General features: G+C 41.0%; 1 protein-coding gene across 2 annotated transcripts in view; it reads left to right on the forward strand.

Annotated features, from left to right (window-relative positions):
- The window catches only part of ZNF277 (zinc finger protein 277), a 68,962-nt gene that overhangs the window by 27,102 nt on the left and 26,319 nt on the right, over positions 1 to 15,541 (forward strand). For both annotated transcript variants that reach the window (XM_066591775.1, XM_066591776.1), the window contains exon 4: positions 3,770 to 3,852. In XM_066591775.1, the coding sequence (XP_066447872.1) occupies positions 3,770 to 3,852 (83 nt within the window). The remainder of the gene's footprint in view (positions 1 to 3,769; positions 3,853 to 15,541) is intronic.

Below are 15,541 nucleotides of genomic sequence, written 5' to 3' on the forward strand. Positions count from 1 at the left end.
CACATTCATTCTGCAACAGGACAACAAACCCCCCCCCCCCAAATATAAAAACAATGTCAATAACAACTATTCTCAGCGTAAAGAAGCAGTGATGATATGGCCTCAATAGAGCCCTGATCTCAACATCATCAAGGATTTGAGCAAGCCTACATCCACAGAAGATCTGTGGTTTGTTCTCCCAAGATGTTGGAGAAAAATTCGCTCTGCAGATTTCCTTCAAAAACTATGTGCAAATGAAGGCAAAGAGTGGTCACACTGAATATTGATCACTCACTTAGCATTTTGGTTATTGACCAAAAACCTACTAACACTTTTATTTTTGAAAGCATTCTAAATTTGCAGCATTTTTTCCTACACCTATTAGCACAGATACAAGAGGAGTAAAGTGCCATAGAACAACAAATGCTTTATTAAAAAAATAAATAAAACCCACATGACAATAATACAAAAGGAGTCTACAATAAAAATGATGGATCCAATAGCTGTAAAGTTAAAGTGTACAACCGGCCTCAGCAATGTATGAAGGGTACGCATAAAATACAAAACAAGCTACAGAGACAATTGTTTCGAAAAGCTTGCATATATTAATATAACAAGTCCAACAGGAAATATGTTTATCAGTAAAAAAACAAAAAACCCCAAAAGATTACTGCATATTAATACTCCAAACCGTAACAGAATATGTGCAAGGAAAGATGCCCGCCAATGGATCCGAGACACACTCTGACGCGTGTTTAGTTCCAGATGTGTTCTATAGCTGTGCATTTGCGCAGCATAATATGCAAATTGATGCGTTTGCGCTGTGGGGCTGGTGAAAGCTTCTGCATATACCCTGGACGGTGAGAGTAACAAACAGAGAAGTCCTGAATCGTACAAGACCCAATATATCACTGAAGATGACCAGACTCAGGCTCACGTATTTTGGCCATGTAATACGAGCAGAGTCGCTGGAAAAATCTGTAAAGCTTGGACAGATCAGCGGCAGAAGAAGACCCGGCTGCCAAAGGACACGATATCTGATCCTGTCAAAGCTGATACTGGCATCGATATCACACAACTGAAAGATATATCAAAACCAAAAACCCATTAGGGTCGCCGAGAGTGGTGAACAACTATATGGCTAACAACAACAATACACAGATATGCGGGTTTTAAGTGCACATTTGTGCACCCCCCATAGACCTCTTTGGGACCTTAGGTGTACAAATGCACACTATAATAGAGCAAGCCACGTTATTTTTTGCGAAATGGCTCATAGCAGATGCAAGTTATAGCTTCATTGTAGAACATTATAATTGGCTTCAACATCTCTGAACCGATGAGCAGGAACACGGGAATTCTGTAATATTCTTAACCATGAAAATTGGAATGAACCCTTTGAAATCAATGGGTTCTATTCTCTGCGTATTGTGCGCACAAATGCATCCATGTGAAGTCGCCAGAAGATGCACAAAATATGCAAAAGTGAGGGGGAAAAAAGAAATGACAAAAAAAACAATTGAAGGAAGACACTAAGACAATACAATATACAAAGTCCCTATAAGCCATGAGGCAGCGTGACGCAGGATGAAGACACAATAACCAAAAATGTCCCAGGTCCACTTCCCAGGTAGAAGGCACAGAAAAACAAGCAGATGTGCACAAAGCAAGATGAGTATAAGAACCACAAACTGTAAACAGAAACCGTAGAAAAACCATGGAGAGCGGGGAAGACCTGTAAGAAAGAGGCAACGCTAATCTTATCATTCAGTCCCACCAGGAACATAGACGTAAGTGTAAGAAACCACCTGCATTCCTTCAGAGCTAATAATTTTCAGACATCTCCCCCTCTCTCCACAATACCACGAATCAAAAAATGTTTGGGATAACAGTCATGAAAGATTTGGAAGATTTAGTAATGGTTTTCAATAGTATGGGGTCCTCACATTGTTGTGCTGCCAGGCTATCCCGCACATGTATTTGTGAATAGGGGCCTAAGCTCCTGAGACGTGAGTCTCATATAAATTTTTGGACACGGACATGTAGCATAATAAATTACATCCACCGTTCTACATAAAGTGTATTGCAAGATCTCAGATTTTCTGCTACCATCAGCTAATTCGAAGGAACTTGATTGTAGCACATATTTCCAGGAAATGCAGTCGCCACATGGAAAACATTCTCTACGTTGAGGGATGGGGGGTTGTTAGAAGTAAATACATTCCTAAGCCTAGGCACATAGTGACTTTTTCACCAACATGTCATCAAGGTTATGACTTCGTCTCGCCATCATCAATGGTCAATCTGAAAGTGCGCTAGAAAGTACAGAATCTGACTTTCACGCCTGTTGACCAGTAATTAGTCAAAATAGAATTGGATTATGTTACTATTGGAGGGCATCAATGTTTGCTCTAACGATAAGCCCAGCCCCTGAACTAAGAGGTCCTGTGTAGAGATGAGCGAGCGTACTCACTAAGGCAAAGTACTCGAGCGAGTATTGCCTAATGCGAGTACCTGCCCGCTCGCCTCAAAAGATTCGAGTGCCGACGGGGGAGAGTGGGGAGTTGCAGGAGTGAGCAAGGGGAGGCGGGGGGGGGGGGGGGAGTGAGAGAGAGGGATCTCCCCCGCCCAAATCTTTTGAGACGAGCGAGGGTCAGGTACTCGCATAAGGCACTACTCGCTCGAGTATGCTCGCTCATCTCTAGTTCTGTGTGCTTTTGTATTCATTTTTTTCACGCCTGCCTAAAGCTTTTACATAGTACTGTACCTCTCACCCCTTCCAGTCCCAGGACAGAATTTTGTCTCAAAACCGGAAGGCCACTTTAAGTTTTCTGTGAACAACCCTGGCCTTGAGTTGAGTTTGTGTTTTGAAAGGTAATCAGTAGGCACATTATTTCAAGCTTTTCTACTTCTCCTCTGTCTTATATCATTGTGTTACTGAAGAGGTTTCCGAATGTTTACAGGTAAGTGGGGAACATAAGGCTGGAGGAATAAAGTGCAAAGTTTTATGTGTTTACATTTACCATTGATTAATCTTTGGGATATTAGCAGATTTGTAACCGTAAACTCCTGACTTGCAGTCCTCTGAACTAATAAACCTTGTGATTTGTATAGCGCCAACTTATTCGGCTGCACTTTCAGGTAATTTATGTATTACCCCCAGCAAGCTGGGTACTCATTTTACCGACCTCGGAAGGATGGAAGGCTGAGTTGACCTTGAGCCGATTAACTGAACAATATGGGGATTGAACCTGCAGCCTTCAGGTCGTGAGCAAGAGTTTAGGACTGTATACTGCTGCCTTAACCCTTTCCAATCCAATTTTTCTGGTTTTCCTAGGGGGCTTACTCTTTTTCTGCCATTATACAATGGCGCTATCTGCTGGCTAAAGCCAGTACTGCATGAGGTGACATGTTGAATAGGCTCCGACCGCAGAGAGGCTGGCAATATACAGTGAGAGAACCCCGACGGATGTCTACCAACATCGGAGCTGTACAGCCTTAAATCCTAATGTCTTCAGAGGTCAGACAGTGGATTGGAAAGGGTTAACACTCTGTGCCAAACAATGTTGGTTTTACCGTATTTATTGGTGCTCCTGCACACTATGATCCTTACGATGTGATCGCCCTGTTCGTTACTTCAGAGATCCTTAGAAATTTGGAGATCTGTAAATTAAAGACCAATTGGGCACATAGCACATTGCCCCCATGGCTCTGGCACATCACAAGCTCTAAAAATGTGGAGGTCCATTAGTTTGGCTGTTATACAAGTATTCTATTTTCTCCTCTGTAGACCAGCAAGAAAACTACTACCTATTGTGTGATGTCGTTCCAGAAGACCGAATTCTAAGGGAAGAACTCCAGCAAGACAGATTGGTAAATAATCTAGTATGGGAGCTTGCCCTTAGTAATGTACAGCTAACAGGGATGTTGGTACAACCAGTCTGACTTTCCTTTCTCGGGTATATAGCCGTTTTCTAGTGAACTGACTGCATGCTGGTTATGCGCTTCTAATATATCCTGACTTAAATGGGTCATCTGCAAAAGCAAAATGTAAACACAATTCTATTGCAAATTACATTAAAAATAGAATACATGATATTTGCCAGATCTGTTGTAAATTTCAGACACTTCTTACACCTTCCACAATAGTTTAATTAAAAAATAAAAGCGAAGCTCTGCAAAGTTTATTTTTAACCTCTTGTTGACATGCATAGTCTATAATTAACCTCCTTGGAGAAGAACAGGCTCAAAGACATATGCTGTACATTTTGAGAAGCTGAGCCTGTGCTGTCTGTAACATACAGCTGAGCTTCTGCTGCAATGGCCAGGGTAGGAGATAACTCAGATCCTGGGTACTTAACTTCTCAGTTGCTACATCAGGGCTGACTGCAACATCTAAGTGGTGTACCAGACCCCCCCCCCCCCATATGATTGTGATTTGATGATGGGTTGTTATGGCATTCAAGGACCTAACTAGCAGGTCTGCTATTCTCAGTGCTACACTGACGGCATAGTGCTGCAATACAGAAGTATTCCAGTGTATTATAAAAGCAATTGCATGTTCAAGTTCCCCAGTGGGACTTTAGTTCAGTACAATGTTAAACAAATTATTAAAACCCTAAGGATAAAGAAACCACACAAAGCTTTTTCCTGCATTAGACTTGGTCAGAAGAACAGGTGATCCAGATCAGTTACGTACACCATTTTGACACATTTGATTCACTTTGCTCGGTTTTCGGCATCATATAAATTAAAGGGCCACTCCAGTGATTATTTTTTTTATTCATTATCTCGCTAGACTCCCCAGTATATATACGTGAGCTAGTGTCACCTTGGTTAGTTATTTCTTTCTATCTGGGGCTGCATTCAAACGAACGTATATCGACATTCACATTGAAGGAGCTTTGGTTATTTTTGTTGCTATTATTTTAATTTTAGGATTTTTCTTTTCATAGAAAGGAGAAAATATTCCATTTTAATTTTGGGAACCTGATACTTGCACTTGGCACCCTTTTTGCCATTTTAGTAACAAACACAACAATTTCACTTCTTTGCCACATTGGTATGGGCATCTTATTGCTACAGCAACCTGGGCCCGAGAATAGCAGTGTTTTATTAAAAGTAATCGCCCATCAAGCTGCCTACTTAAATAGGTAGATTAGAGAATCACGGGGGTTCAAGGTTTTGTCTGACAGCTTAACCCCTTAGGGACCAGACTGTTTGGCACCTAGAGGACCAGGCAAATTTTAGGGATTTTACCCATGTAGTGGGTTTACTGCCCTATTTTCTTAACTTTAAGTGCCAAAATTATTTTTCCATGACATATAGGACTATTTTTTATTATGTTGCTTCACAGTTTTTTTTTGTTTTTTTTTTTGGGGTGGGGTGGGGGGGTTAAAAAGCTAATTAGTATATTATTTAGTTTATTTATGCTAAAATACAGTATGTGGATGGGCTCCTTGTTTTGTTTCGGACATCTTGATGTACAATACATACAATATGTATGGTTTTGGATTATAGGGCACATACGACGACGGTTTTCATTTGCGTTGGCTTTGGGTAATTTTCTTTTTTTGCATATATAATATATATATATATATATATATATATATATATATATATATATATATATAATATTTATTTATTTTTGTAACATTTTTTTTTACCATCTGTGACCCCAGTGATATCATATAAGACCTCTGGGGGATATTCACATGGTCTTTTTTTTTATTTGACACTTTCCCACTGTAGCTGCAGCATCCATAGGAACAGCATCCATGAGAGCCCCAGTTACAGGGGAAAACATCCCCTGTAGTGACTGGCAGAGCTGATTAGGGTCTGCTGAGACCATGAAGCTCTGCTGTAACAGCAGGCACCCGGTGGTCATGTGATCACTGGATCACGTAGTAGAAATAACACTTTCACGTATTAGTACATAGCGGAGTGCTATATATCCGGGAAAGTAGAGGGCTGTGACTAAGAGCTGAGGACCCCATCTGCTCCTGCTTGATTACAGGAGCAGAGACTTTAATCCTGCACCATATTTTTGCCCACTTTAACTCATTTTAAGTGGTTAAAGTGGTTTCCAAGTTATATACTTTTTTTTTTTTAAATATACTGCTCATGTCTGAAAACAATAAATAGCCTATACTGGCTTGTCCCAGCTCCATTTGCTGGGTCTGTTTACTAGCTGCAGAGTCAGCCTGTGATGCCTCAACAACAGTCTTGACTGCAGCCTGTAAACAGAGCTCCCGATGGGGGAATATGGAAAGGCAGCGCTGCAACTGTGGGGAACCGGACGGATAAGTTTAGGCTTGCTTATTGTTTCATAACATGGGCAGTATATATATATTTTTTTATATATATCTCGAAAAATCCCTTGGATATGTCAGTTCTGCAGAGCTCTGTATGTATAGTGTGTGCAGCAGAGTAGTGTGTATATGTATAATGCACATGGTTTGTGTGTGTACAACTGTACATAAGCTGTACTGGACTGTTAAATCCCCTCTCCACCGCCAATGGTTTGGCTGCCCCATCAGTCATTATTTTCGTGCTGCAATGATACCTACATGTGACTACTGTAGCCAATCACTGGCCTCAGTGGTGATGCTAAATTGTATGGCATGTCACTGCGGAGGCTAGTGATTGGCTGCAGCTGTCACATGGTCATACTGCACAGCATCACTGGAAAATAAAGACCAGCGGTGGCCATCGGTGCTGGTGCTGCAGAGGATATATCAGGTGAGTAATACTTGCTTTTTTATTTTCTAAAAATTTTTCATCCAAATTAATTTTTCAAAATGTCAGACAGTCCCTTTAAACGTCTACAGACTGACAAATAATAATCTTTATTTGTATAGCGTCAATTTATTCCGTAGCGCTATATGGATGGATGCTTGCATTCTATTTTTTTCTCATTCGTGAATTTTGGATTCTGTTAAGAATTCTCTATATAATACTTTTAACCCCTTCCCGCCCCATGACGTAAGGGTACGTCATGGGAGTGGGGTACTTCCCGCAAAGTGACGTACCCTTACGTCAAAGGGATAGCGCGAGACCATAGCACATCTCACGCTATCCCGCAGCGGGAGCCGGCTGTCACTAGTAGCCGGCCTCCTGCTGCAACAGCGGGGGGCATCGGAGATGCGCCCCCCCCCCACCGCTGTTAACCCCTCACCTGCCGCGATCCCTCTGTGACTCCAGCTGGCTCTCACGATAACATCGCGAGAGCCTGGCTGGTTGCTATGGCAACAGGACGCCAGATACCGGCGCCCTGTATTGCCACTGCCTAAGATGGCTGTAATAAGCGGTAAGGCATGGCAGGAGAGAAGTCCTGCCATGCCTTATTGCAGCGATCATTAGTGCTGTAGTATAAGTCCCTCAGAGGGGCACGGATTATGTAAAAATAAGAGGAAAATAAAGTAGACAAAGTAAAAATGTAAAAAAAAATATTAAAAAAACCTTTTTTAATGCTTTTTCTCATATAAAAAAAATATAAAAAATCCCACATATTTCATATCGATGAGTCCATAACGATGTGTACAATAAACTGAACACGCTTTTTATCCTGCACGGCAAAAAGCGTTTTAAAAAATGCTAAAAATCTGAGGCAAAATGCTAATTTTTAGCATTTTGCCTCCCAAAAAATGCAATAAAAGTGATTAAAAAAAAACGTGTCTACCTCAAAATGGTACCAATAAAAACAACAGCTTGTCTCGCAAAAAATAAGCCCTCATAGAGCTCCGTCCATGGAAAAATAAAAAAGTTATTGGACTTTGAATGCAGTAAGTTTTTAGAAAAAAATAATAATTTCCAAAAAAAAGTGGAAAAACCTAAAAAAAATAAGAATTTTGGTATGGTTGTAACCGCACCATCCCGCAGAAAGAAATGTATTGCGTCATTTACGCTGCATAATTAACGCTTTAAAAAAAAATTAAAAAATCTATGGCAGAATTGATGCGTTTTCTCTCCCTACGATCATAAAAAAATAATAAAAGTTTTACAATGTAGTCTATGTAACCAAAAATGGTGCCAATAAAAACTACAGTTCGCCACTCAAAAAACCAGCCCTTATACGGCCGCGTCGACGGAAAAATAAAAAAGTTATGGCTTTTGAAAAATGGAGATGAAAAAATACCAAAAATCGTTTGGTCCTCAACGCCAAAATAGGCCATGTCATTAAGGGGTTAAGTGGTTGTCCGAGTTAAGTGAAGCCCTCTCACCGAGTCCCCCATGCTGTAAAATAAGAAATCAGCTGATACTCACCGCTTCCCCCATGACGGCTTTGGTGCCCGCCGTACATCCCGAAAACCTTCTGCCAAAGACAATGCTCATCCATCATCACTGAGCTCTATCACTGGCTGCAGCAGCTCGTTTGTAGACGGTTCGGTGAGCCTGTAGAGATGATGTCACCAGGGAGACCTGAGCCGGCGGTGGGCGACGAGCTGATATGTTATTTTACAGCATGGGGGCTTCACTTAACTTGGACAGCACCTTGAACTAGCTTCTATAAAACTAAGAATGCTGCATTAATTTTGCAGCGCCATTTGGATATATCCGGTATTATTACATTTAAAAATAGGATTCAGTTTCTCTTCTGTTATCTACTTGTAATCTTTAATTGGTTTTAGCATTTTGGACTGTTTGTAACGGTCTGACAGAAAGAGCTCCCTCGTTGCTAATGCCATACACTGAACTTTAACATTCTTGTATTCTGTTAATAAGTGGGCGCATCGCCTCTACATAATTCTAGGAAATGCTCAGTACGTTTCTTAGTCCACATCCTGCTGATACTTCTCGCTTTATTTGGTCTTCAGCAGCAAAACCTTCAGGCCTCATTTTGCATGTCATACCTTGGCTTCAGATGCTAATTTCAACGACCAGTCTTTTCTCCAGATATATCCTAGCTCTTCATTATAATGCAGCTGCTTTCAGTGTCGGGATAGTGGATGCCGTCTAGTCTATTATGGTTTCCATTAGCAACAGACACCAGTTTTTGAGCAGTCAGCAAGAACATTTATCAGCTGAGAGGAAGAAATAATATGCTAGAGCATCGTAGGTCTTATTTTCTGACTTTTTAAAATGCAATACATACCAACAAATTGTGGGTCATAATTGGGGCTATTTACACTTGGGAACATCAGTACCATAGTGCAGAGCGGGGTAGTATCAGACTCTACCTTGTGCCCTACAAGGGGAGATGTGGCAACATTATAGCAGACAGCAAGCAGCAAGTGGCAACAAACTTGTCCCATTGCTAAAAGGAGACTATCCTTGGTCAGAGACTATCCATGAAGACATTCTACACTTCCTGCAAGTGCAAGCAAGATTTGTTTTTTTTGATGATGACATAGAAATTTTCCCATTGGACAAGTTAGTGGTATAGACATGTGGGAAATCAACAAGGTGGGTACAGAATAATGTCTTACAAAGGCGTACCTTGCATCTGCTTGACACAGATATTAGATGAACATCAATTCCACTAGTATTAAAGGGGTTTTCCAGGGAAATACTATTGATTACCTATCCCTAGGATGGGTCATCATTAGTTGATCGGCTGGGGTCTGTCATTCGGGACCCCGTCCGATCAGCTGAGCGGGTGTATGTTGTCAGCGCTGCAAATACACAGAAATCAATAGGAGCCATGCCTGCAGTTACAAGCGCCGGCCACTATACGGAGGTCGGCATGGAGGCTTCTGCTTCAACCTCTGTGTATTTGCTGCGCTGACAGCAGGCGCCTGCTCAGCTGATCAGTCGCATCCCTAGCGACTATCCCCCAGCCAATCAACTATTGATGACCTATCCTGATGATAGGTCATCAGTAGTATTTCCCTGGAAAACCCCTTTAATATATGCCAGTCAGCCGTAATATTAAAACCACCGAGTGATGTGAATAACATTTGATGGCACCTATCAATGGGTGGTATATATTAAGCAGAAATTGCGCAGTCCATCTTTGAAGTTGATGTGTTGGAAATGTAAGGATCTGAGCAACTTTGGCAAAGGCCAAATTGGAATGGCTAAACAAGTGTCTGCAAAATGGCAGGTTCAGTGGGCTATTACCAGTATGCAGTGGTTAGTACCTATCAAAAGTGGTCAACCGGCGGCAGGGCATGGGAGCCAAAGGCTTATTGATTCATATGGGGAGTGAAGTGTGGTGCCCACCCAAGAAGGAGTTGGTGACTTAGTCAGCGGTGGCAATAAATCCACTGCTCCCCTCCCGACTGCGGCAGCAACCGACAAAGTAATTAAATGGGAAAAAATCTAAAATTTGTGACGACACCCTTAATACCCTAGCAGATATTAAAGCAGATGTACGATTGGGGGGAGGGTGGATTCCCTGGAGCAATCCCAAGAGTTACTAACCCAATTCTGTGGCACACTGAAGGACCAAGTCATGCTGCAACGCTCTCAAATAAACCAGTCATTCCTACTTCTGGAGGATCAGGAGATTTAATGTAAGAATCAGAGGCTTACCTGAGAGGAGTGATCACTCTGCCACGCTCACAAATGTGGGAGTCATTTTCCATTTTCTAGTGGGCCAACAGTGTGCAAAAGAGATCCATATTGAAAGGGCTCACAGAGCTCTGAGACCACTACCAGCCCCGTCTGACCCTCCAAGGGTTGGGATTTGTGGCCTCTTGTGCTACAGAGACAATTCGTTGTTGCTAACAAAAGCACGAGAACAGGCTCAGCTCCAGTGGGAAGGGGCAAATATCCACATTTATCAGGACTTGGCTCCTACTACCCAATTCAAGCGCAAGCTCCTAAACCTAATATCCCCTATAGATGGGCATTCCCTTTTGGCCTCAGCTGCACAAGAAATGGCAAAAGAGTCAATATCAGAAATCTGGAGCATTTAACTTCTTGCTGGGAAACATTGGACATCCCCCTGCTTAGAGTGGACTCTTGGCTTCAGATTCCAGGAGTGGAGGAGTGGCCAACCTTACCTACATCTTCCTCTTGGACCTGGGTCCAGAGGAACAAGTCACCTAAGTCCAAGGAACATGCATAAACTATCAGCAGACACGTAAATATGATGTTTAATTGCTAGAACTATGTAGTGCTTGACAAGCAGAGAGTGCTTTTTACGCCTCGGCTCTGTCCTGTTCCCTCATTTCATTTAGAGTTCTCTTGATACTCTTCTTCTTAACCATTCCGTATTTCTCCAACTATATGTTTTTTCTTTAATGCAAAAGGTGAATTGCTCAATTTTTATTTGAATACACTTAAAATATGACTATGGGAGTTCTTCTGATCAGAAATTCCATTTTTTCTTTCCTTTTTCCTCCCCTCCACTTGTCTCACACTCATTCCTCTTTCCCCTTCTGTTCTCCCCTGTTGCCCTACTCCCACCCCCCACCCCCCCATCCATCCATCATTTCCCTTCCCTATTTTTGTTATCCTAATGTTATGCAGATTGTTCTCAGACATACTTTTTGTGGTCTGGGGAGGTCTGTAAGATATTTATAAGGTTCCCAATGATGGAATCATGTTATTGTGTTGGGCTTTTTGTTTATTCACCTCCAATGAAACCTAATCAATTTTTGATGAACTCCCCCCCCACCCCACCCCCACACCTCTATACTTCATTGAGAAATGGGTGTCATTCCTTCAAGACTGGGGCCTTGATTGTTAAGTTCTAGATAGTTGGAATGCCTTCATAGCCTTTGCCAGGGGTATCCTTTCACAGGCCATGCATGATTTAGAAAGGGGATTGTGGCCTCAAGGGAAGGTAGTTGTGAAGCGAATTTGCAAATATCTGAAATTTCTCTCCTGAAACCAAAATGGCTTCGCAAATTGAGCAAAAAGTGTAGTGCAATATAATGACTAACAAAACTAAAAAAAAAAACAGTTTTTCTTTAGACAAAATTTATGTTCCAGACTGGGTACGGTCAACGAATCTTGCATTACCCTTTAAAAATGGCTAATGACACACTGCATATAAATTGGCTTCCTAGGTAGGGTTTTTGTGTTTTATTAGATCTTGTTTATCTTTGCTCTCTCCTCCCCTTCTCTTTAGTGGATGATCTCCCCAATACAATACTCCATGTATAGGGCATGTGTTTCTTTACACTACTTTTTCTCTTTTCTTTACCTTTTTCTTTAATCTCCCATCAGCTTTGGTTACCTAACGCAATAGATTTTTGTGTGGCTTATTTTCTTTGTGTTGTACTCTATGCTTTGTATAATTACCTTGTATCAACTGCTCCTGTTATGTGGTGAATAACTACACAATCCGTGGATATGTATTTCATGTATATCTTTAACCAAATTTATTGTTGAGTTACAAAAAATGAAGATGAAATATTACTGCATGCATGACATAAGTTGGATGAACTCCATTGAAGTGAAAGAGGTCTATTCAGTACCATTCCTTCATAGGACAGATCCGTTCCAGCCAGTAATTCCGTTTTTCTGCTACTATGGCAGAAAAGGAAAGCGGAATCCATAAACTGCAATGTGAATGAGCCACAAAGCAGGCAATTTAATGTTATGGCTGATCGGTATATAAAGTGTGTATGGGTACATATCAGCACAATACTCTCAATTTTATTGATACTGGGTAAGACTCATAAGTAGATAAAGTATTTGTACTTACAGATGATTCACATGCATTGTATAAATTGGCATACAAGTGTTGCTAGAAAAGAGGTTTATTAGGTAGATTAGTTCTCTACCATGGGATCTACATCAATCAAATCATACAAAGTAAGTGTGCCTTAACAATCTGTGAAGTGTGCCTTCCACCAACTAAATTTGTAGCTGATACTATGAAGCCGGCTCTCCTTCAATGGTTTTCTTACATATGATATGATACAAAGTTCATGTTCAATCTGCTGTAATTCATACCAGAATTAGATAGGCTCTGATGCTTGGAGTTTGGGTCAGTTGACCCATGATCATACATGGACACTGTCTGTATTACGGATGTATAAATGCAGCTGGAATACGCTTGTGTGTCACCGGCCTTCTAAGAAAAACTACAAATGTTTTTGCTGACTAGGAGCGTAGATTAATGGTTGGTGTCTAGTGTATTTTAGGAGTTCTGATAACTCCATCTGCTGTCCGCCTGTAATATTACCTCTTCTACTAACTCATTATGGAACGTCTTGCTGGGTTTAAATGACTCCTCAGTGCTTTTGATATCTTGTCAGACTTTTCAGCTAAGAGCATAATATTTAGTACTACAGTTTGAAATATTTGGGTTACAGCTTTCAAGTAAATATTAATGCCGTAAATCCCTTTACCATGTGTTTGTAAAATGCAACAGATGTTTAGCAGAGGGGGGAAGAAACTGCCACATGCAGATCTCGCTTTTCAATATGCTTGTTCCTCCAGACAAAATTCGTTCATCATTATATATGCATGTAATTGCTACGAAACAGCCTAAACATGATTAACAATTCTTTTGTAACTGACTACACTGTGAATCTATATTAATCTTCTTTTTGGGCCAAACTAATTTACGTTCAGACTGAACTGAAGTAATACCGTCCTTGGTGGCCCTCCTCACTTTCTGTAGTACTTTTAAAAAAGTTTCACATACACAAATTTGATTGTTCCCATCGAGAGAAACCACGTAATCTTGTAGATAGGATACCTTTTAATGGCTAACAAAAATACATGATGTTATAGCGAGCTTTAGAACCAACGCAGGGTTCTTCTTCAGGCTTATGGATTGGATCTGAAGAGGCATGGATATTTATACACACTTATAACATACATACTTATGACAAGGCACAGATATGGATGTGATTGGTTCGCACTTAAAAGGAATTCTGTTGGGGGGGAGAAAGGGGGGGGAGGTCGGGCAGGCTAGAAATGCTACAAGAGGTGCACAAACATTTTTAACTAAACACTGATAAGGGAGTGAAAGTTTATGGTCCCTGAATTACTGTTGATGGGGGTCTTATCTGTGCAATCAAGTCTCACACTTCCCATTCACACATAAATCCTGGGGAATAATTTAACCCAGTATTCAGCGTGTCAAAGGTTGTTATCAATTTATATTCCCAAATTCTTCTGTGGTTTTGCGACTTGAAACCACCCTTCAATATCAAAACTCTCATATCTCCTATGTCATGTCCATGGTTAGAGAAGTGTTCGGCCACAGGTAATTCTCTTTTTCTGTGTTTAATTGTGTGGTGATGAGATCTCATCCTTGCTTTCAGTCTTTGCCCTGTTTCCCCGATATAAAGGCCCCCAACAGGACATTTACTGCACATGATCAGGTACACAACATTGGACGTGAAACATGTGAATGCTCCAGGAATCTTATAGTCCTGCGGTGTGTTGGGGATTTGTATCCTGTCTGTGGTCAATACATGTGAGCAGGTCTTGCAGCTCCTTACATTGCAGGGATAAGTTCCTTTTTGTGTGTCAGAGGGTAATGCACTCCTGATTATAAAGATCTTCAAATTTGGAGGTTGCTTGTAACACATAAGGGGAGGGTCTGGGAATATGGTTTTCAGACGGTCATCCTTGTGTAGGGTATGGTGGAGTTTCTTTGTGGTTTTCCTTAGTTGCGGATTGTAGGTCACTACCAGAGGCACACGATCGTTTCTTTCCTTCTCCTTGTATTGGAGTAGTTGATTCCTGGGTATTCTATCTACATAGGTACATAGATAATAGGTATCATATCTACAAGATTATTTGGTTTCTCTTACTGGGAACAATCACATTTTGCTCTACTGGCTAACACAGTACCAAACCTTTGTTTTCATTACACATCCACAAACATAACTGTTAATATCCAGGCTAGGTAGGACATGTATTTAGTTGGTTAAAATACAGTGTTGCACTGACAAGCTAGAACCAGCCAATAATAGAACATTTTAAGAGGTTTCCATGAGGACACAAAAGTTGCTGCAGGAAAGTAAAATAACAGAGATTAGATAAACTATGAAAACATTCAGTTTCCTTGTATACTATTAGACATTATTTATATTACTTCTGGCTCCTAAACTAAAACACATCCTAAAATTTCACTGAAAACCATAAAATAAGCTACATGATATTAAAACAACCTGCTTGGGCTGTGGCAAGCATTGGCTCTTGCTGTGACAGACTCAGCCTGCCATTCATTTGAATTACCAGCATAGTGGCCACATCATCCAGATTTCCCCCAACGACAACCACTGATCCCAAAGGGTTTATGAAAACTAACGCCTGAAAGGCGGCAGCTCACCTGGCCATTTACATAAAGCAAGGAATTGTGATATGGCAATCTGACGTGATCATTTCAGTAGGTATTACTACACCACATGGATAGCACCCCAAGCTACTGACCAAAGCATATGCTGTATGTAGATAATACAGTGCTCTTCTTTGCACCATATTCTCACACCTAAATTGGGAGTTACTGCAATGTTTGCTGACTTGCTTTACCAAGGCCATGTCTTCATTTGGAGGTATACATCAGGGAGATTTCCAACGTACACCGCCAACAGAAGACTCTGCTATTATATAGCCATATAGCGGCAAAACCCGTTCCTTGTACAAAATGTTAGCAAGTCCTATACCGCACACTATGTGTTTTTTGGGAGGGAGGGTTGTTTTG

The sequence above is a fragment of the Eleutherodactylus coqui genome, chromosome 2 (genome assembly GCF_035609145.1).
Source record: "Eleutherodactylus coqui strain aEleCoq1 chromosome 2, aEleCoq1.hap1, whole genome shotgun sequence".
Classification (NCBI taxonomy): domain Eukaryota; kingdom Metazoa; phylum Chordata; class Amphibia; order Anura; family Eleutherodactylidae; genus Eleutherodactylus; species Eleutherodactylus coqui.